Source organism: Patiria miniata, unplaced genomic scaffold (assembly GCF_015706575.1).
Source record: "Patiria miniata isolate m_02_andy unplaced genomic scaffold, ASM1570657v1 HiC_scaffold_5, whole genome shotgun sequence".
In the NCBI taxonomy this organism is placed as follows: domain Eukaryota; kingdom Metazoa; phylum Echinodermata; class Asteroidea; order Valvatida; family Asterinidae; genus Patiria; species Patiria miniata.
In genome coordinates this window covers 24,094,596-24,118,642 of record NW_024037072.1, presented here as the reverse complement: position 1 = coordinate 24,118,642, position 24,047 = coordinate 24,094,596, and the positions used below count along the sequence as shown (strand labels likewise).

Genomic DNA, 24,047 nt, shown 5'->3' with positions numbered 1-24,047 from the left:
AACAGGTGCAAATAGGTAAACCTACCCGATTAAGGGTACAGAGGTATAGCAACAGACAGCGGAACTGAAACGTGTTTAAAGCTATAGTCCATCATTTGCAGCCATCCGAAAAGTAACTGGCGTAATTATTGTTGAAAAACATACTTAGTTGAAAGATAGTAAGGGAACTAAACTCCCTGTGAAATTATTCTTTCTGGGAAGCTGTCATTTTGAAGTAATCAACGAAAGAAGGCACTTCCAACGGTGATTCTTAAGAAGCACCGTAGGAAAATTTAAATTAGTAGTTCGTTTTGTTATTCAGCGCAGCGCGCGCAAGTATTGGAACGACGCACACGCGGTTGTTATAATTCGTCGGATCAGTGCGCGACGTCGCGTATAGCTGCAATTCAAAACATGATTCAGTAACTTTTGATTTGAAATTGAGATCTTAGAATGCTGGTTTTTCTCGGAATGTACAGCTGAAGCTTAGCTGAAACTTTATCAGGTTAGTTGCTTAGTATCCTTTATTAGATTTTGAACTCTTTTGTTGCTTCAAACGAACAAAATGCACAAATTACAACTGATGGACTATAGCTTTAAATGCGGCCTATCACAATGTACAACACAATTACAATTGGCTGGAAACTGTGTAGTATTATGCTCTTGTTTGGAAATTATTGGAGATGTTTGCAGGTCCATGTCAAGGCTGGTAGGTCAAAATGCAGACTCATGGAGCCCTTTTGGAAAAAACTGTTGCTCAGGTATTACAGTTCTCTTTATAACACCTCACCCACAGATTCTGTGTCTTGATTGGCCGAGAGCGAGTCACATGGTAATTTCTGTTTGCTATCTTTCAGTGCACAGCCAAACGTACTATACCCGTAGCAACCAAAGTACTACAGTCGAGTCTCGTTATAACAAACTCGTTCGGACCTAGCCAAATTGTTTGTTATATCAGAATTTTGTATTAAGAGGACATCAGTCCCATTCATTGTGCACATAAATGCACAGTCGGGACTGAGGCTTTATGATTGTTATAACCAGAATTTTTTGTATTAACAGAGTTTGTACTAACAAGAGTCAACTGTATACCATTAGCAACCATGACTATACCCATGGCGCGGTATTTGTGTGCAAATGCATGCTGGTGTGCGCGTTGCGCGTAGCGCGTATTGTTCCAAAGATAGCGCGCCACAGAGTCGGATTCAAACATTTCGTGAAGGGGTGGTTTGGAAGAGAGAAATACATTTCCCACCAATTTTGCATTGAAAGTGAAAATTTAATTTAATTGTGTTCAGATTCAAATAATTTAAAATATTAAAACCAAGCAGAATCTGTGGGTGAAGTGTTATAAAACAAATATTGACTGCTTTATCTCGTGGTGATGTAAAACTAGCCTCCCTCGGTGATCCATGGAGCATTCTATTTTCCCTCGGCTTCGACTCGGGGAAAAATAGAATGTCCATGGATCACCTCAGGAGGCTAGTTTTACAACACCACTCGAAGCAGTCAATATTTGTATACTATACCATGTGGAATATTGGCACACCATGTAAACTGACCCATTCAAACAAGAACATTCTAATGGACCCTTAGCTGCAAGTGTTTCCCCACCGTGTTTCCAACCCCAAATGCAGACCGTGCACTCACAAAGAATTGATTTTCCCCACACACTCGGCCCGTTTGACCACTGACTCAGAATACAACCTAATGAATCCTTGCCAACCAACCCACTGGGCTTCCCAGTGCACTGCCCAGCTGGATTGCATACATTGCTCGCCGAGTTCATGACCAACCTGCCATTGTCACCTGACCAAAAGCCGTGATCTAATTGGTCAATCTGCACTGGTTGATTGACATGCACCCCCAAACGGGAATTCCTTTATGAACCACCGTATTCCAACTGTGTCCCAACCCAAAATAATCACTTCAAATAATTGCATATAACCAATGCCCCACTTCCCCCTCCCCCCAGGAAAAAAACCGAAAAAATACAAGAAAACAATTGACTTACCAATGCTTTTCAGGGCGTCACGCAGTTCAAAGGTATTGAAAGTACCTGATTTATCTTTATCGTATCTTGTAAACACGTTCTGTAAACAATAAATAAATAAATTTATGTATTAACATTTTATCTGTAGAATGAAATGACTGTTAGGCCAAAAAAAAAAATAAGTCAGTCTCTGGTCAGCGCGCGCGTCGATTTTAATCATGCACGTCAATCTTTTTTTTTTCCAAAATGTTCCACGGTAGCTCCAACCGGAGCTCCTCTATTGCCGCACCTCCTCAATTTTTTTTACCAAAGAGCACCAAGGAATGGGAAATTGCACCAAGGCAAATGATCGAGAGCACCAAGGCAACTTATGGAGGACACCAATTTACATGAGGACACCAAAACAGCAAAATAGTACCCCACCTTGTCTGTACAATCCAAGCTTGAACAAAAAAACAAAAAAACAAAAAACAAAAAAAAAGCCGCGTCCCCGCGTCAATTCCGAAACTTTGGTCTGACCAGAGACCGAATATTATTTTTTTGGGGGCCTTATTCTGCTTTGTCCCTCTTTTACAACAACCTATGTACATGTAGTGTTCACTAAATTGCTGATTTCTGCCTTTAATATCCCCCTCCCACTTAATATCAATTTACCGATACCCAGTTTTTCTTCCAACTGTGTTTATTGAAAGGATGGCATATTGAATCTGTAAAATATCCCTAGATGTTCAGTCTTTTCCAAAATGCAAAACTTTTCTTCAGCTTTTCTTCGTCGCTTACATTTCACAATCGCTAATACAATTTTGAAGGCATGCTTCAAATTAAGTAATGATGCATTTGAAACTCTTCTAAAGGACCAAATCTACCTCAAATTTAGGCTGGTTCCCAGACCAAAAGATTCTGACTATTCCTGATGAATTATAGGTCAGGTAGCCTCCGGTAATACATTGTATTACAATTTACGTCACGTGACTAAAACGGGAGGAATTCCTCCTTTTTCCGAAAATTTACTAAGTTTGCCGAATTTGTTTCGTCGACAATCAGATAGCGCCCGAGTATTTCCGAGTATAATATAGGTTTAATTAACTGCTAATTGCTTATTAAGATTTTTTTAAATGGGTTGATAATTAATATTCAATTCTTTCATTTAGAAAACTTGACATTCAACGACGATTTTGTGCATCAAATATACTCGGATCGTATGGGTGAACTTTTTGCTGCATCATGTACAATTTTGAATTTGACGACCGTTACCGAGTTTTTCCAAAACTCGGTCTTCATTCGGCTCCGCCTGCCAACAGTGCTATTTGGGTGACTAAATTTTGAAGATTCCAGATCAACATTAGTCAATGTTATCTTACAGAAACATCAAACTGTATTATCATAACTGTATGATATTACGAACCAAGTGATAAATTTAAAAATTTGATCAGAACATTAAAAGCTAAAAGTGATAAAGCGAAATCGGAAAAGAAGCCGAGCTTTGAAAAAGGGCTATCAATTTCGTCATGCTTATTTTTGCTTTGAAAAAGCTTTGAAAAAGGGCTATCAATTTCGTCATGCTTATTTTTTAGCCACGGAGGCTGCTTGACCTACAATTTAGACGTGAGTGTCGGGAACAATTGTCAGGTCTGGGAACCAGGCTACCTCATTTTGGAATAGATTATAATTCAACGATAGTGGGTTCAATGCTGCCTACCTTCCAGGCGTTGATGTTCATCCACATATCCATGAACTCCTCAAAGCCCAGCTTGCCAGAACGATCTTCCTACAATCAGCTTGTTAAGGAGAAGAATTTACAACATACAGTAATCTGGTCATAATGGGTTCTTGGTTGGTTCTTCTCCTAAATACTCCGCGTGGGAGTTTATACAGGAGGCCAGAAACACCGGGGCAAACCCCTTCTCTTAGCGATAAGTGTTTACTGGGTTCTTTTACGTGCATTTATACAACACACGGGACCTACGGCTTAACGTCCCATCCGAAGGACGAAGCAATAATGGTTAAGTGCCTTGCTTAAGAGCACAAGTGTCTGCCGGCGGGCTTGAACCCACGTCACTGTTGCCTCTGAAACACCAGAACATGAGTCCAGTGCTCTTAACCGCTAGGCCATGACACTCCACTGTATGGGGCGTGCAAGATTTCATGGGAATACAATACCCGGTACATCAAGGCACCATGTACATGATGTATAGGACGTACTACGTTGTGTAACGTCCTAATTTTGGCATGTCTTTTGTGTCCTGACTAGGCTTATCCAGTCAAGGGCAATGAATGGGTTCTACGTGTATAAAAGAAAAGCCAGCGTTACAATTTTACAACATACTAAAGTATTGCAAATTGATGACTATAATCAAATGAAAAAGTTTGACCTTAAGTTCCCTTTAATCGATCACGTAGATAGCAACTGAGTTAATCCTAACACAGGAGTCTGTAACTAGTCAGTGATTGGTACTAAGATGTTCACATGGAATGTAAATGTGAAATTGTGAGAATTGCACGCTCAACTTTTTTTTTTCTATCATACAGACCCCCTTTCTATTCTTTTGATAGTAATTAATATTGGCATAGTGATAGAAATAGTTATGTACTGATACCAATTCAATATGCTGATATTTAAATTTCCCAGTTTATCTGTTAGACAAGGGTAGCATAAGTTTGTTCAGGGCTAGCTAGCAGGTGTATGTGATGCGATCAAGCTGAATGAGTCGTTTGTTGGGAACTTTCATTTGGAAATTCAGGCCAAAATAGGGCCACTTCATCACATCACTTCATCACATCTCTTGGTGTTCCGACTTCCATAATTTTTGAACTAAAGATGGTATCAGCATGCTGTTTTCACAGCAGTAATGCTGAGATTGTGCTCTTTTCAAAACTGTAAAAAAGATATTGACCAGGGTTGACAAACAACTCATTTAGCTTGATCGCATCACATATATGCACAGTCGACTCCTGTTACTATTATGTGTACCCATTATTCATTTATTACTAAAAAAACCTTATAAAAATTAGAATTAAGTGTGTAATGACTGTACACTTGTGTGTAACAGCACATGAAATAAAATCGTTCATGTTGTATTAAACGTGTTAAAGGGAATATACAACATTTGCAAACATTGGAAAACAAAACTACCAAATTTTTACAAAATACCTTAATAGGATATTGGTAAATGAAAGTCTAAAGCATCCTGTAAAATTATGGCACCTGGTGAAGTCATTTTCAATAAATGTGGTATTTTGTATAAATTTCCTACGGTGGTCGGCCGACCACCGTTGGAAAAACCTAACTATTTTTCAACTACTGCTCCAAATTTACCTTTTTTTTTCAGTCCAAATTTTGTTTGCTATTGGTTACATGTTCATGAACGGGTGCAGGCCAGCTAGACTGGTTTCCTTACCTTAAATTGATTCATTTCATCTTTAGTGGAGTCAGGGAACCAGACTACTTGAACATTTTTGTTTTTCTTGGTTTTCCCAGCATTTTCGAACACAAAACTTCAAACATGTCAGTGTAACAATATTTGATCTATTACTAACCCCTCAAATAGTTCATTTCTGAAAATTACAGCAAAAGCCAATGATGTACATTCCCTTTAAAGGAGTTACTTTTTATATGAACAGTTTTGAGGTTTTATATTGAATAGTCTTCAAGGATACATCACAAGCAGCCACAATGGATTTGCAAGCATCGATAGAAAAGCCGTCACTTCCTGCCAACTCTAAATATCAGAAAGAAGACAAATCAGGAAATAAATTAAAAGCTGGTCACAAAATGTTTTGCTGAAACTAACTCGTGATAGGTGCCATGGGAAAGACACAACTGAGTTCTTCACTAATTATGAACATTCTCACAAGAAGTTCCCACACCAACTAAAAAAAGAAGCCCGACTTTTTGTTCAGAACACTCGTTAAAATTAATCTCAATGTTCAATTAGTAGATTGAGTAACAGACTTCTTTTGTCCCACTTTTACTCAAAACCTAACACAAGTCAGTACTGTGAGAGTCCCAGCCGTCCAATGACAATTTCCGTGTGAAATTTATATCAGGTAAATTATAATAACCCAACTTGTGTCCCTCAAATACGTACAAACAAACACATATAAAATCAAATTACTGGTATTCAAACAAGCACATATTAGTAATTAACACAGAAACCAACTTTTTAAGCAGTTTTGCACCACTAAAAAGAAAACTAAAACTTAGCAATATTTAACAAAAACAAATTTCTGAAGCCCCTGTACACTTCTTTTTTTTATATATATATAACTGCCAACAGTGCATGGCTCTTATTCTCACCAGACTTTTTGTGCCCAACAATTTTCCTTACAATGTTGAAGAATGTCTCTTAAATTCTCCCCGTTACATGCAGGCATGTAGGCATCACATGTAGGAGTGTAGTCTCTATCTTTTAGGCACTTTTATTTTCTCAATTTATGTAATACATTTCAACTATTTTTAATATCAAAGTTACTACGCCAAGCTACTTTAAGAAGTGCAAATATAACCCAAACATTCTTGTTTTATTATCAATAGTGTGCAGGGGCTGTATACACATGCTACAGTACATATTGCTTACAAACATTTAACTAGCCTATATGCATATTTTACACAATTACACATTTTTTTAAGCGGTTACTTTTGCCAAGGCATTTATAAAGCACACTCAAACTTTTTTTTTTTTTACTCAACCAGAAATGCTTAGCACAGACTAGAGACAAGAGCACATAAGCCTCTCTGAGCAATATTGTGCATTTTATAAACAGGCTTTCCTCTATTCAACAATTAAAGAGGAAAGAAACAAAAAGAAAAACAGTCGACAGTATGTTTACCACTTTCTCAAATTTGACCGATTATGAATTGTAGCAACACACACACTCAAAAAACACCAAGTGAAATTGTACATTAAATGCACAAAACTGCACTTAATGCCTTCACTGACATCATCCTTTGGCCGCAGATAATTTCGAAATTGTACATGGTACATGTACATACAATGTATGCATGCACATGTACATATTCAACCTTAACTGTCTTTTTTTTTTGCACATTTGGATAATGGGGGGGGGGGTGAATTACTGAACAACATTATTACACACATAGCTTCTCCTATTTCATCTTGGACAGTAGATAAAATATATGAACACAGAATAGCTATGAAATTGACATGATATTTAATTATTGCTATGGGAAATCTGTCTTAAACAAGAAAATCGTATTTGTTTTGGATTTCATTTGTTTTTGTTCTTCTAGGACTTGATACGGAAAACAAAATAACAAAATCACAAAGATGCTAAACACACAAATATTTGGAGAAATGATGGTAGGTTTCCCAGATAACACAACTATTTGCTGGTAGACATTATGCCTGAAGTGCTTCTGTTAGCATTTTAAAAATCCTTCGACAAATGTATCAACATACAAAACACAATGGCTGGACACACAACATATGGGACGTTATGTTACAGTGTGATATCATTACTGGAATGTGGCCAAATCAATGCAACCTAAGAAATCCGAAAAAGAAAAGAAAAAATGTACATATATGTGAGAGAAGAAAATGACCGAGTTACTGAGGTTATTGACGAAAATAATGAAAGTGCAAGCTGTTATCATCCATGTTAATTAATTTGCTTGAAAAAGTAATTTAGTAATAGTGAACAACGTGACATTATAGGGATTAACGTTATATGGGCTCCATGCACCAACAAAAGAGGGCGCGCTTTTAACTCTCTTGAGAGGTCCGTGGATGGGACGCACAGCGTGGGCGTACTGTACTGTACTGGTTCGCGCGCAAAGTACGCGCGACTTCCTGAATGTGCAAAAGCTACTGGTATAGCCACCGCGTCTTCTCGTGAGCATCAGGCATCGTCGGCGCGCGAATACATTCAAATTCCAACTTGCGATGGTCTCCGAGAATAATCCCCGCCTCCAATAACTTTGGATTCATGCGAAATACGCAGTGGATGGATCGGGAACCAGTCTAGGTCACCCCAAACTCTCCTTTTCTGGCCGTTGATGGGGTACTTGTGCACGGAGCCCATACTGTTCATGTATGCGGGTTAAGTCATACACATGTAGTGATGCAGTCGCTTGTTAACGGGAAGTTAGAATAAAACTGTCAAACATCACGGCAGGAACAACTTTTGAAACTTGCTTTTTGCATCAGTGTGAATATTCAAAAGACAATTCGGGCGATTCACAATGCAGTGCGCCACCAAGAGTTTGCCATGGAGAGTCCATTATCTCATATTGATAAAAAGAAAAGAAAAGGGCAAACAGATACTCAAATCATACGCTTACGAAACTACTAACCGAAAAAAACGAACAATTTCAAACATGTCAAATGTCCCGCACTGCGAATTTGTCAACCATCTCCCACAATGCACTGGGAAAAAATGAACTCTCCGTGGCAAACTCTTGGTGGCGCACTGCATTGTGAATCGCCCCAATTACTAGATTAATGCACTTCCATCAGCACCAACACACGGACAAAAAAGGCATTATTAATTAATTAATGCAGATCTGGGTTAGCAATACAGCACTGTAGCTCACCGTCAGCTCTACGGAAATCTATCATGGCAATGAATGCATTGGCACAGGAATTCACATGCAAAGAAGCGAGCAAGAAAGATGAATAAGATCAAGCAAATTAAGCAAATGACGACCCAAAAATACAGTATAACTTCATGCATCACCATGAGGAACGTGCTGGCATTACATGCATGTTGAGAGATTACTTTCAGCTACAAACATTTTCGTTGGCTGTATTTGTTGCAAATTTTCTCATCTTTGACTTTGAAAATTGTGAGAACAACTCAAAATGAAGACAATCACAGTTTGATTGAAGACAATAAAAATGAATGAAACTGCTGCAAACTGCTTTCACTGACTGGAGTGACCTGAAATATATACAAATCAAAAGATTTCCGAGGGCCTGACCTTCCAGTCTTAACAAGACCTTCTTCAGACAAGACGAATCACATTGTTTTATGTACAAATATTGCTAATATTCTTTACACTGCTTTTTCTTTTGTCCTTTTAAATCATTTTAAATCATTTTTTTTATGGGAGTTTTGTGACGATTGCCATTACACAAAAAAATACTCTGTACTGGCTACGTTATGCAGGGTAATGGATTTTACATTCTGAAGATAGAAGTATGTAACAACAAGCAGTAGCACACCTAAACTACACACATGTAGTGATCACCTAAGGCCACATCCGAAGTACTTGGCTATGGCCATCGTCAGTTATACACGCGTCTACGAGGAGCGGCTTCAGTTGCTTTCAATGGATGTGTAATTACAAGCCGTAGCCAAGTAGCCCAGCTGAAGTTGCAGAACTATGGCAGCGTCTGAATGAATGGCTACGGCTAGAAACTACACACATGTCTACAGTAGCGGCTGCGGCTGCGGCTGCAGCTGCTGCACATAGACTCGTGTGCAACTTCAAGCCGTAGCCAAACAATTCAAACCTGGCCTATGTAAGCTTGTGCCTACAACAGACTGGCCCCTCTAATGAAGCTGCAACACACCACACAGACCCTAGCAATGGCTTCAAGGGACCACGCGACGTTGAAAGCTTTATAGTAACAGCATTGTACACACACTTCCGAAGCAAAAGCACAGGCACGACAGGGCGAAAAAGGAAGCTTTACACATGTCAATGGGTCATTCTATAAATTTAGGCTCCAAAGCGTGACATTTTTCCTGTCCCAGTAACCTTGGTATTTCGTAATTTGCCATTCAAGTATGATGAAAAATAACTACAAACGATTTTCATTTGTTGGATTGGTACCGATACGGTAGTCTGATATTCAACATCGTTCCTGGAGGACTGCACTAACCCTCCTGCTGCTTAAAAGGTTGCAGATGGTCAAAATCTCCTTCCTCTCCCCCTGGCATGCTCCTAACAAAACAATAGGCCACTTGACCAACATTGACCCGAGTAATAACTCGGGTCTGATGTAACAGGGACAGGGGAAAAAAGTGGACCCCGAACTGATAGAATGACCCTGATGTAACTGCCAACCATGCATAGCATTACATAGAGCACATATGGACCACAAGTTGAAAAAGAAGAAGATGGCTCCCGGGCTAGTAATGCTCACCGCCTCCCTCCTCCATGTCTGCGATGACGATTGACGGGGTGTAAATAGAGCAACCACATGCAAACATTACCCCCAAAATGAGAAGAATTGCATTCCAAATGGGGAAAGAGATGGCAAGTAAGTTGTGGATGGAAAACAACATGCATCATTAGGAAAAACATTTTGCAATTTACCAAATACCTTTTAGTGACTGGTGTAATGTCCATTTCTTTTTGCTACAATTTTAAATTCACTCCCCATGTTTTTCACCAAGTACAGACCGCACTTCATGCCAGTGTAAATGCAAAGGGATTTGATGTTGTGAAATTTCAATATTTTTTGCGGCCAAAATTAAGTATGCACTCTTTTTTTCACAACATAATGTTACATAGCACCATATTGCATGATCTATTTTTACGGATAAACCCAACACTCAAAACCTTTCTATCGACTACAACTACATGTACTTCAAATAGAATTTCAGTTAGCACTTTTTCAACTCAAGGTTTAAAGGTTATTAGATTAACTTTCTGAGCAATTTCAAAACTTGGTTGCCTTTTTTTTTGACAAATTGGATTGACCAAAGTTTTCAAATAAATCCTTCCTATACTGATGATGGTCTGTGAACATTTTGCGTCAAATTCCCATTTAACATGTTTAATCCAATGCATCAATGCATCCGATTGATTTGGCACAATTCAACTTTTCTTAATTCAATACCCCATTACAGTACCCCCATTCCTTTCCATCCATCCCAACATGAAGAAATTTCTAAAGATACTCGGCAAAATATGACCAACCCAATTGCGCATCAAACTTTTTAGGATGGCTATTTTATCCAATTTCACTTTTCGAAAAAACAGATATCAAAACTTTCTTATCTATGCATTGTTATTAACAAATCATCACAACATCATGATTAAAAAAAATTGATATTTTCTAAAACGTTCTCCTTTGACCATGCTGACTTCCTTTGGTAAGTTTATTTTGTCCAAATATACCTGTACCGATACCGCAGTAAATACCGCTTTTAGCGTACATGCACCACAGTTCATAAAGAAGTAATATGCCTTCCCCTGGTTCTTCTATAGTGTAATTCGCTGAACACAAATTTTGGTGGTGCCACGCTCAGGCGCATGCCGCTCGCGTTCTTAAACACAAGGCGCGCACATTAGTAACCCTTAGGGTAATACGCCGACATGAGTCATGTGAGTTCGGTGCTGCCGTAACAAGAATAGCTGTTGCCGGATTAGTCTACAGACTAATCCAGCTTACAAAATTAGAAGCCATTTTTGAGGTGGAACAGGGCTCACATGTATGCACTTAATGCTCCTTCAACCAATAGGATTACCGAAAGCAGCATGCTTAAAGACTTACAGAACACATCCACTTCAAAATAGTTTCTAATTTTGTTCGAGTTCAAGTGGCAACAACTCCACACATTTGCCAATTAAGTGACTCAAGTCAAAACGACTATCCTAATATTCATTATCTTATTGCAGCTCTGCATATTCTGAGTAAGTCAAATCTCAGGGGACACTCCGTGGAGCTTCTAAGCACACAAAAGTGCTCGGCGTAGACAATTATTCCTTATCAAAACCATGTTCCTAGCTAATGTCTCCTGTTTATGACTTCTCAACAGATTTGTACCCTGAGGACTCGATTTGTTCAGAAACATGTTCCGCTTAGAAGCTTCACAGAATTAGACCTAGGTTTTTTTTAATTCTTATTGGTAAGAATAATGTCGTGCATGATTTTCCTTTTTATCAATCCCCCGTACCTAAATTTGTTTTTAATTTTGTTTGTTCATATGAGGTTATCTTACCCTTCTTGAGAGCAGCATTCAGGATTTCTTGCAACTCCCACGCATCCACTTCCATGTCCTTTAAAAAGAAATGGAAAACAAAAACATACAAAAGAATATAAAAAAAAAAACAGAGAGAAATGACTACATGTACATCTAGTTTAAAAATGACGACAGTGCAATTGGGAACACGCTAACCAATAACAAGAATGACAGTGTCAATTGTGATGATGACATTTCAACAACATCACAACAAATCAAGCTTTAAGCAAGCTATTTACTGTCCACGCATCAATTGTGAAATAAATACTCAAAAATGAAACACCCTCACTTTCCAAGAAAACAGGAAAAGAAACAAAAAGATTCAGACATCCAAATGTCCATGCAAAGTAACAAAATAAACCGCAAAGGTTTAAAGACTCCTTAAAACATCGTTACAAAAAATCATGAAATTTCACCCTGTCAGGTTGAAAATGTAATATCAAAATTGGGGATTCGAAAACAAAAATTCGGTGTAATCATCAAAACTTACATCTCCAGTGACCTTCTTGAAGAAGTCATAGAATTTAGTCTTCATGGCATCCTCAGCAGCAATTGTTTCAGCGGTCTTTTTCTCCGGCTGTTGGTAAAAAAAAAACAGACGCGAATTAGAAGAACAGCAATGGAAAGGGCTACCGGTATTTTGAGATTATTTGATTTGATTATTAGTCTATAAGCCTCTGTGCTGATGACGATTTGTTTACGTGTGCGCATTTCTATTGGGCTACGAAATCATCGTCCCCACCAGGTTCCTATATGAGAAGCACACGTGTAAACAAAGTGTGACGTCGTCAGTACAGAGGCTTATAAGAACTGATGCCTCTAATTAACTGCACTGACTGTAATGCACTGTCACGGTTTAGCTACAATCCCGGCCAAAATGGTTGGGACACTTCCTGAGCCTGCCACGGTCACCCACTCCCCCGCTCCCCCGGTCAATGTTGTTCTCTCCAGCTGATGGAGCACACACCGCACAATGACAGACAACACTGAACGGGGGCCGGGGGGTTGGGGGCCCAGCGAGATTTGGCCAGGAGTGTAGTTGATAAAAGATGTGTATTGTGTATTTGTATGTATACTTAACTTTGGTATTGCATGTACATGTGGATGACACTTTGTTACATTTTGAATTTTCAGGATTTTTATAAATTTTGCAAAGCTCCATTTGCAATAAAAAGATTCACATTTTGATTTTGTTCATGCAGTTTGCAATATTTACATTTTGATGTTTATCTTTGCCCTTTCAGTGCTGTTAAAGCTATAGTCCATCATTTGCAGCTATCCAAAAAGTGACTGACGTAATTATTGTTGAAAAACATACTTGGTTGAAAGATAGTAAGGGAACTAAACTCCCTGTGAAATTATTCTTTCTGGCATGCTGTCATTTTGAAGAAATCAACGAAAGAAGGCCTTTCCAACGGTGCGTCTTAGGATGCACCGTTGGAAATTTCCGTTAGTAGTTCGTATTTTTATACGGCGAAGAGCGCGCAAGCGTTGACACGACGCACATGCATGCGCGCCCTCTATAATTCGTCGGATCAGTGCGCGACATCGCATAGCTGCATTCGGCTCAGTGCGAACGTGTCTCGGATGCTGAATTCAGGCCCAATTCAAAACATGATTCAACTTTGATTTGAAATCGAGATCTTAGAATGTTGTATTTCCCGAAAAATACAGCTGAAGCTTAGCTGAAACTTCATCAGCTTAGTTGTTTATCACCCTTCTTTAGATTTTGAGAACGTTTGTTGCTTCAAACGAACAAAATGCACTAATTACAAATGATGGACTATACCTTTAAAAGCAAAAGTCTGGGCAATCGGGATTTCGGCATTTTTAGCAAAAAAAAATCCCAAAATATTAATGTTGTCCTCAACAAACAACCTTTTTCTTTGTGTTTTAATTAATTATGACTATTTCATGGAAGCTTGCAAAAATGTCCGGCTGCGTTGACAAGTAGATATATCATACTTGAATCAATGTTTTATGTTTACAATGAAATCCTTATGAAGTCTCAAGTAGATGTAATATGTGAAGCCGTGTAGCAAAATTGAAGGATATACATTTTGTAACCACTCATGAGAAATTGAAGGACTTATGAAAATTACATGCACCATGATTATCCATGTCAAGTTGTTGAAGTGACTTCATGTTTTATGTTCATGGTTTAATACACAAAATGTCATCATGGAAAGTGGATTATATATAATTTTAAGCTGAGAAAATGTCTTGTGTTTCGGACCTGTATGCAGATCAATATTTCCTTCTTTGAGAATGTCTCTCAGAGAATCCATATTCAGTAGTTTCAAAGGGAAAGTTATATTTATTCATGAGAAAAGAACATCACATCATTGTTATTACTTAGTCAATACATTAAAGCGTTTTAAAGTACGGTTGTCGTTGAGCTGCCGCAGTAGCCTAGTAGACAGTGAGATGAGCTATGGATGGGAAGATCCCTGGTTCGAATGCCCACCAATGCCCATTTTTTTCATCTACTCTTGTTCTTCTCCTAATTTATCGTTGGGATAATTTTAATTTAAGGGGAAAAGAAGAGTCCAAGAACCCAAGTGTCTAAGTGAGTAATTCCATCAAAACATGGGTTCCTGGGAGATATTCTCAAACATACTCAGGAAAGGAAATATTGGTCTTCTATGTGTACATGTACATGTACGTCATATGATGGATTATGGAGGGTCTCCACTCACTTGTGATCCTCATGAGAATGATGACTATGTATAAACTGTTGTGCATTATTTACCATCCAGATTGCTAACTTGTACACCATACAGGGCGTTTAAAAAAAAAAAAAAAAACCCAACTTCAAAGAATGAGTATGGACAGACGATATGTTTACTGGCTATAAAACTGGTATCGTCTGAAAGCGTAAGTCTATGCTTTTCAATGATACCGTGTTTAGGTTTTCTGAGTCATGCATCACTGCGCATCATTGTCTTGAAAACTGGATGCAAAAATGCAGTTGGTTCACTTTCATAAAAAAAAAAAACACTGGGCACGGTGTGCCTATTGTTACAGAAATGTCTAGGAATTTGGCTTAATCCTCGGGAAAATGGCACATTGTTTTGAACGTGGTTCGGTCAAAACGAGAAATTCATGGCAAACAATAAAATCCAGTTTTGGAACCAACCCGACTTGTTTTTTAGTTTCTTTTTATGGAATCGTGTCTTCTTCTTGAATACTTATTCTCATGCACACCATGCCTATTGTAATTGACATGAAAGTGAACCAACTGCAATTTTGCCTCAAAATCTCATGACAGTGGCGCTCAGTGATGCATGACCCTGGAAATGTAAACAAGGTATCATTGAAAAGCATAGAGATTACGCTTTCAGATGATACCAGTTTTATAGCCAGTAAACATTTAGTCTGTCCATGCTGGTTCTTCAAAGTTGGGTTTCCTTTTTATTGAAACACCCTGTACATGGAATGGACCTCCGTTACCACACTTCAGCCATTTTGTGAGGCAGGCATTGTGCATGTTGTTTTCAAATGGGACTCGCGTGACATCATTGCGCATGATGCCTGTCCCACAGTATGGCAGTTGTAGCAGTAAGAGACAATTCCATGTGTTCTATCGGTACCAGTTCCGCAGCCATCTTCAATAATGATGTAATTTCCTCACAGCATCCTGTGCTAGCACTGCTTAGACTGGCACGCCACACTGGCAGCAGTCAGGACTGTGCATTATTGCGCAAACCAGCTTTAAAAGTTTGAAGGACCCATGCAATGAATTTTTTTAAATACAATCCTTGAATATGCACCTTTGTGTGTCCATTTTAACCTTATTTTCAATTTTCATTTTGCCATTTTCAAGGGTATTTTGGTGCCTTTTTTATTTGTATGCAAATTCTCATATTCATGAGCAAAAGTGTGATGTCAGTTCAGGCAGACATCTCAATGTTACAGCTATTTCAGCACCCAAAGTTGCCAGAATTTTGAATATTTTGCTGTTACAAATTTTTCTTTTCTTTGGTGATTCGTTGTTGTGTCAGTACATGGCAGTCAGCCATTGGGCAAACTTTTCTCACAAATGTTTTCAAAATTTCAATGAACAAATTTCTGGGTTTACAATTGAACAGAAAAGGCCTAAACAGAACAGTGTCTTCCTGAAATGACATCACAGCAACAGCGCCCTCAGTTGTCTGGAAAAGCATGGAAAACTTTTAATGTTTAAAGAAGTGCACTTTTCAATAAAATTAACCAAAAAAGGAATGTCAAATAGTTTTCATACATTTAAGAGGAGTGGAATGTTGCACAAAATATGTTCCTATTAAGAAAAATTCATCTCATTTGACCTTCGGTGAAAAGTGCCCCTTTGACACAATGTGGGAAACCTCCATCCGAACAAGCAATTAGCATCACTGATGAAGAATTTGTGAACTTTCTGCGTGTCTAGTGTCTGCAAATGTTACCTGCATTCTTTGGCTCCTAAGTCATTTGCACTCAATTTGATAGAGAATTTTTTTGCAGGGTACGATGTACAAATTTCAAAATCTACGGAAATATCAAAGCCTAAACCTGCCAGCCAAAAAAACCAAACCAATATTTTTTAATTTCAACATGCTTAAATGTAAATAGTGTCACATGCAAATATACCACTCAGTAAACTGATCTATTCTTAGGCCACTCTAGAGTTAGTTTAAATACACATGTACATGTAAGTAACTGCATTTCTCAAATGTTAACGTTAATTATGTCTAAGTTGCTGTTTTCACTTGATCCTCCTTAAACATTGTATTGTAATGGAGTATCGATAAAAACAATTCCAAGCAAACAAATGTTCAACTGCAAGAAAATGAAAACGTCAGTGGAATAGATGGTTAAAGTGGTATCTCGAATTTGTCAAAATGATTCGCACATCTTTCAATTCACTTTTTTTTGTCAAGAACACTGTCAAATCTTTGAAGAGAAAGACACTTTCATACCTATTCCCAGATCTGTCTGTGGGTCCAAATGAAAACTTTTTTTATGAGGCAAGAAAAGGCACAAACAGTTCTTTTTTGGGTTATGATTAATCCCTTAAGATTTATAAATAGATCATTTCCAAGCTTAATAAAGTAACTTCACTTTCTGTTTCCTTGTATTTGCTAGTCTTATTTTCAACTCTTCACTGATCTAGCTCTTGGCAATTACAGGCTTGTTTCATACAATCACTCAAATGTTGACAGACAGAGAAAATTATTAGTATTCAGGGCTCCTGTTCATTTCTCCTTAGAAAGAACTCTGTGACAGAAGTATATGTTTGACTCTCCCTTTTCACCCTTGGTTCTTTCGTTACCCCTGACAATAAGAGATCTAGACAACATGTTCTGTGTTTGAACAATTGTGTACAACGTCAAGCTTCGTCAACGCCTGTTTCAGAATCAAAACTTTTTTTATGCAGGCAATCTGCACGTACATGTACATTTACCTACACGTAACACACATCAAAAACAAACAATAACCTCCTAGCGTGAAAAAATGGTGGATTTTTGCCCACAAAAATTTCAAGCCACAGAAAATGTTGTCGTTGGGTTTTGTCAATGACAGGAGCCCTGGAAGTTGTTAAGAAAACGGCAAAGAGAGATAAGAAAGAGACAGAAGGAACCATTGGAGGTGGAGCTGAGTGAAGACGTGATGTCTGAGTGACAGTGATCTGAAACAGAGGAGTGCAAGTATACATACGTACGTAATATCACGATTCTAGGGCCGACATAATAAAACAAAATTGTGTTTCTGGATGCCAACCCCACCCCCAAAAAAACCACGGAAGGGTTTTCCTTGATGTTGATTTTGATTCAATTTAAAACATACGGTTCATGTACCTGTACCCTGTACATCAATGAGGTTACAAAAATAGTGCAGCCAGTTTGACAATTAAAGTATTTATTTTTCTTTCCTTTTGTAGTCATTTTCAAACTGAACGTTGAATATGAAAGAAAAGAAACAAAAAAAGAGAGATATGAGGCAAGGGATGTAAAGTGCAATCTAGAAACACATCTTTGTCTTCTTATTTGTATGGCCAAGTGAGGGATGCTGAAGAATTGGGGGATGCTCAAGATTTGTTTCAAGTGCAAGTGAGAAGAAACCATTATAAAAACATGCTTTATAAAGGATAACCACGACTCCCTCACCCCAAACCCAATAAGGACAAGAGTAATATATTGACTTTAATTTGAATCAGTGAAATGAATTCCCCTAGACTGTAGAAACACAAAACATCTTCTCCCTCCCCCCTTTTAAGGCCATATGCTAATAAGGTATATATGTAAATGAAGTATCTCTGAATTCTTATCCTCAAAGGGGCACTGCATCCTGGAAAGCACCTTATTGGGCTAGAAAACGCATTTTTCTTGAAATGATATTGATGGGAAAGGGCACTTAAAAGTATAATGTAAACGCCCACACAACCATACTTTAAAAAATGGCAGTTTTGTTTGTTATTCTTGCGAAAATGAATTCTGGTCTCAAAAATCGGGCTGTTTGGGTGCTAGTCGTAATTCCAGTCACACAAGTTCCTTTGAAAACGTTTTATAAAATGTGTGTTCATTTGTTTGGTAAATAATGGAATACGTGTAATCGAAAAAAAGAACACCCGCTACCTATTTAGATGAATCAAATTACCGCAGCTTTCTCATAAATTCCTGAGCGTTTACTTGTGTATGCTTCGATGTGCCACGCTGCCTGATACCTATCAAGCATGTAGAGCCTACGGTACTAGTACATTACATGTTCATGCAGCATGGGGTAGTGCGTCAAACATTCAACACTTGTGAGCTGGTACAAGTGTACACACAACGTGTACCGACACAGACGTTTGGGGAAAATTCTTGTCTCTAAAGGAGACCTACGTGTATTTACGGCTGGAAACACATACTTATGTCACAAAATGTCTGTTGCGTCAGAAGAAAACAATGGGGGATTGTTCGTCTTTTCTCAGGAACAGTGCGACATTAGGTTAGTTTCCATTCGACCAGACTCTTGTAATAGGACAGGTAGAAAATCTAAAACAAAAAGTTTCGGCGATTTTAGGACGACGTGCCCCTTAAAAAAAAAAAAACAATGCACAGAAACGTGCAATGTTTATGCTTCAGTATCCAGCACCAACTTTGTGCTATGTACATGTATGTACCGGTATTACCAGTGACCGAAATGTCTAAACTGAACTGGCTGGAAAAATGAAGACTCTTATTTTTCGTCTAAGACTGGCACCCAAAAAATACATATGTGTTTGTAAACGTACATGGTTGGTAATGTGAGGAAATCCCTGTCGCTGGATCAGGGTCCAGGCTAGCCCCATAAATGTGGCCTATTTACTGGACTGCCTCCGTAAACATAAGCCACACATCCACATGTACAAAAACGTGTCGCACTTTGCCAAATTTTGATTTTCACATTTAGGCTTAGTTTGTAGGGTGTTTTTGCTTTAGAAGTATACTCACCCTCTTTATAGGATAATCAGAAAGTGCTGCCTTTTTCAGATGTCTATTTTTCGTGAAATTTCCAGATTCATTTGCACACGTTTGCGTATTAAAATTTCAACATAAAATTTCACAAAAATTAGACATCTGAAAAAGGCAGCACTTTCTGATTAGCCTATAAAGAGGAAGAGTATGCTTCTAAAGCAAAAAAAACCTACAAACTAAGCCTAAATGTGAAAATCAAAATTTGGCAAAGTGCGACACGTTTTTGTACATGTGGATGTGTGGACTATGTTTACGGAGGCAGTCCAGTAAATAGGCCACATTTATGGGGCTAGGTCCAGGCAAGACCCTCAAGTTTTCGGCTTTAACTAGAGGACCGTTCCTACTTCCTTCCCCCCTTACTTGACATTGGTCCTGGTTCACTTCAGCAAAATGCATGAATATTCTTGGTATTTAAGTTGCACCAATCCACCTGATACCGTGCACATGGAACAGGCAAATGCCAGGCTGAATCATCAAAAGGAAACAATGAATAATGCATGACGTTCAAATTTGCATATCAGTCCACTTGATGCCGTGTACAATGGAACAGGCAAATGCCAGGCTGAATTGACGAAGGAATCAATGACCAAATACATGAATTATGCATGATATATTCAAATGTGTGTATCAATCCACCGTGATACAGATTACCTTAGCTGGAGCCCTGCCAGATGGTCCCTGTCGCACAGCATTAACGATTGGGGATATCACAAGGCAAATTATGGGTTAAAAAAAGGTTGCCTGACTGAAAAAAATATGGCGGATTACATGATGATATGTGATATACCAGACCTGCCAAATTCGATTTATTCAGTTCATTGCACTTCTTGGTGCAGTAGTGTGTTGTATTAATTATGAAACACATGCTTCTTGCCATCTGTGCACAAAGAATATTGGGTGTGCTTAGTACTAGCTTTATTCACACATTAATTCCTCAATATTTTCCCTCTAAGTAAAGTAAACCTTTAAAAAATCTGGTTTTATCAGCACTTTAAAAAATATGAATAAAATTGGGCATACCCCTGTGATTAACTTTGCAGAGTGAAGGAACATGAGGAATATGGCACAACATGGCCCCTTTGTCCCCCAAATCACAAATGGAGTGTTTTAAAAAACAACCCTTGATTATCATCTGGGGTTTCCTCCGCCCCTACTTAGACCCTTCCCGTTCACGATTCTTCAAACCCAAGTAGGAGGTTTTGAAAGACTTTTCAGAACAAAGGAAGATATAGAGCCAAGCTATCTTACTTAACATAAGGCCCCATCAAGTATAGACACAAAAACACTAAAAACTTGGCCACTACATTCCTGCAAAGTGGCAGATTTTGGAGGATTGAGGGAAAAAAATGCCCAGGTGACTTAAAGACACAAGATGGATTGCATACCTGTTTGGGAACGTCCACAATGCCTGTCTTCTCATCTAGGGTTCTGTGGGATCAATCCAATCATTTCTATTTATTTACACAGTCAAAATTACATGTACTTACAACATAAAATAACCATAAGATCAAGATTTACGGTACCACATGAGTTTGTGAGGTTCTTAAACGAACCGGGGGAAAACTGAGTTTTCAAACTCACAAACTCAAAAAAGAGATTTGTCACACGGTGCTACCGTAAATCCTTATCTTATACATGTAGCTACCTTCGGCATGCAAACCTTCAAATCTTATCAATTTTATCTTCGAAATAACCAACAAAGATTTACGTAAAGGTCTTACAGTTATTTCATGATATTGTTGAGCAGATTTTGAAAGGGAAAAGTTGGAGTGGGGGCTTATTTTCAAACCCTCCCTCTCTGGCTGGCAATTTCAACATGGCCAGCCCAGCATTCAAAATAAATCAAGTGACTGTTTTTAACAGTTGAGTGCTCCCTGCCTTCATAAAGCAGGATTGACTGGCTGCGATTGTTCTGAAACCTGATACAGCTATGCTCTTACTGTAGGAGATTGATAAACCAGCTGCATGTGCCTACCAGGCACCTGCTTCTGTCTGTTGATGGAATTTGACTGTCACAGTGCCTACAAGAAATAGGATCTGACGGTTGGTGACTTGCCTGTTTAAAAGGCATGGCAGGGAACGGGATTGACTTTCTGACTGTCTGGGACTGATCAAACAAAAGGACGGTTAATTAATTAAAGAACACTCCCAAAAATGTTCGAAGTGGCAACCATAAGGCCAAAAAAGATGATAGTTCTGCTTCCGGTTTCCCTACCTTCCCTTTTCTGACAGCCCCTACCCTAATTTTTTTATTGGAAAAATGAGGAGAAAACACCCAAAACCATCAATTTCTACCTTTTACTCTTGACTACCTGCAGACGCCTCCATATGATCGTACACAAAAAAAATTGGCAAAATAAAATTATGTCCCTACCTACCTACCCTATTTTCAATTGCCATGTAATCGGAAGCAAAACTATTTTTTTTTGGCCTAACCTTAAGCAATGATTTCTCTACTGAACTTTGTAAAGGCTCGCAACAAATTTGGTTTTGTACTCACACAGAGGAGGAGCCCTTAAGACTGTAGATACGAATCAGGAATTTGCCTTCCTGGTTAGGCTCAAAGGTAGAAGGGACGATGCAGTAGTGGCCCGGTGGCAGCTTGAAACGTCCCATGATCTCACGGGTGTTGATGAAGGTGTGTGAGCGGGCCTTGGAGGCGTTGTACAGGAAGTAATCCTTGGGCAGCTTAACAATTTTGCCATCTTTGTACTGCAGGAGTGGAAAGAGCGAGGCAAAAGACAATTAGAATTATTCAATGATAATATAAGCATTTTGTTTTTTATCAAAAGGCAAGCACAGTAAAGCTCATCCCAGAGCCCGCAAAAATCTATTGAATTTGGGCGTTTCACAATGCAGTGCGCCACCAAGAGTTTGCCCTGGAGAGTCTGTTTTTCAAGTTTATGGTCGACAAAACATGGACCATTTGAATGAGTGTCAGTGGACAACTTGAGCTAATTTGCATTCAGATCTCGGAAATGCAAAATTGCTGAGAAATTTGGTATGTTAGCAGAGACATTTATTGTTCGTACATGTGCACTATTCAAGCTCAATTAGACAAAGTGTCTTGTAATTCATCAATAACGTTCCATGCTTCCAACCATGAATGATTATCAAAGGTACAAAGGATCGTTTGTTTTTTGTGCATTTTTTTGTTCTTTACAAGCATTTGCTCGAAATCTCAAGTAGAATGCATAACAAGTAACCTGTTGAAATTTCAGCTCATTTTGACAAAACAAATAGGACTGGGTCAATAGCAAACAACAGAATTTTTCGGGTACCCCAAAATTTCGTCATTTTGGGTAACTGCTTCATCCAATTGTTATGAAAGTTCATGGTGTCAAAGAGTCCATTAGGCATCACTAATAACTAATAAGGCTTGTCAAGAAAAGGAATTATGCGGCAATGATACCATATAAAATAACGAAGGGGGGGGGCAGATTTTACCTCTCCCACTGTCCACCTAGAGTGGACTGGCTCCCTACCTCATAGACGGCAAATCCAATAGTCAGGTTGCCGACCCCCATCTTCATCTGCTTGCGCCTGTCTTTCTGCAGCAGTCCAATCATGACAGTGCAGCCTTTCTGCTTGGCGGCTGGGTCATCATCCTCGTCATCGTCATCTTCATCATCCTCTTCTTCAAGACTCATCTCAATCTGAGGGTTGATGTAAAAGGTATCTGTGGAGGGGGGGGGGGGAAATCAATGAACACTGAATAAATGATCACTGCAGAAAGACAGTTTCTCCTGTCAGGTCGTGTCTTGAATGACTATTTCAGTGGCTAGTCTAGGCTCTGCATAGTGACATTATCTTTCAATTGTCCAAAAGTACTGTTGATACTGGTTCTGAGTTTCACAATACTTCTGCCTCCACTATTAACCCTCCAAGATTGTAACAGGACGTTGCGGATTTTCCTGGACTGAATAAAGTAGGGCTGACACACTACAATGTACTATTGTTTCGCCTGGCACGTGATTCCCCATTGAAGGTTATAGATCAAAGAATGTGCCATGGGGTTTCTGCACAGAGGGGGATTTTGGAGGATTCTGAAAGTTTATAGCAAAGATGCCGAATGGAGTTGGGGTAAAGCATTGTCAAATTCTTCATGGCAGGACTTGAGCAGGGATTGGTACAGAGGGGGGCGGGCCAGCATTACTTACCTGGGAAGTTGCGGCAGCCACCGGCACTCATGTGTTTCTGCCAGGCACCCTCAATCTCATTGGTCACCCATTTCTTGGACTTCTTTTTCCCGCCGGGGGACTTATCAGGAGACAGATGGCAGATATCCACGCGATTATACTCACGGATGAAATCACCGTACTCCATCCTTAAAAAACAAACACAATGTAGACAAATCAAGGTTGATTTAAGCCAAAACAGGAATCTCACGATTGGTCGGGATACAGATCATTGCATTATCTGAACTAAAATAGCGGCCAAGCTCCAGCACATTTGAATGGATACACTGGCCAGTTTACCTCAACACATTGCATTATCTGAACTAAAATAGCGGCCAAACTCCAATATATTTGAATGGATACACTGGCCAGTTTACCTCAGCACATTGCATTATCTGAACTAAAATAGCGGCCAAACTCCAATATATTTGAATGGATACACTGGCCAGTTTACCTCAACACATTGCATTATCTGAACTAAAATAGCGGCCAAACTCCAATATA

At 38.9% G+C, this 24,047-nt stretch overlaps 1 protein-coding gene across 4 annotated transcripts in view; it reads right to left on the bottom strand.

Moving 5' to 3' along the window:
* The window catches only part of LOC119742104 (calpain-B-like), a 53,391-nt gene that overhangs the window by 5,397 nt on the left and 23,947 nt on the right, over positions 1–24,047 (bottom strand). For 2 of the 4 annotated variants that reach the window (XM_038218127.1, XM_038218128.1), the window contains 11 exons: positions 23,526–23,692; positions 22,851–23,044; positions 21,866–22,077; positions 20,751–20,793; positions 20,017–20,043; positions 12,399–12,485; positions 11,888–11,945; positions 8,526–8,543; positions 5,630–5,691; positions 3,672–3,740; positions 1,994–2,072 (listed from right to left, as the gene is read on the bottom strand). In XM_038218127.1, coding sequence (XP_038074055.1) covers positions 1,994–2,072; positions 3,672–3,740; positions 5,630–5,691; positions 8,526–8,543; positions 11,888–11,945; positions 12,399–12,485; positions 20,017–20,043; positions 20,751–20,793; positions 21,866–22,077; positions 22,851–23,044; positions 23,526–23,692 — 1,016 coding nt within the window. The remainder of the gene's footprint in view (positions 1–1,993; positions 2,073–3,671; positions 3,741–5,629; positions 5,692–8,525; positions 8,544–11,887; positions 11,946–12,398; positions 12,486–20,016; positions 20,044–20,750; positions 20,794–21,865; positions 22,078–22,850; positions 23,045–23,525; positions 23,693–24,047) is intronic. The other 2 variants (XM_038218129.1, XM_038218130.1) reach the window with 2 other exon arrangements.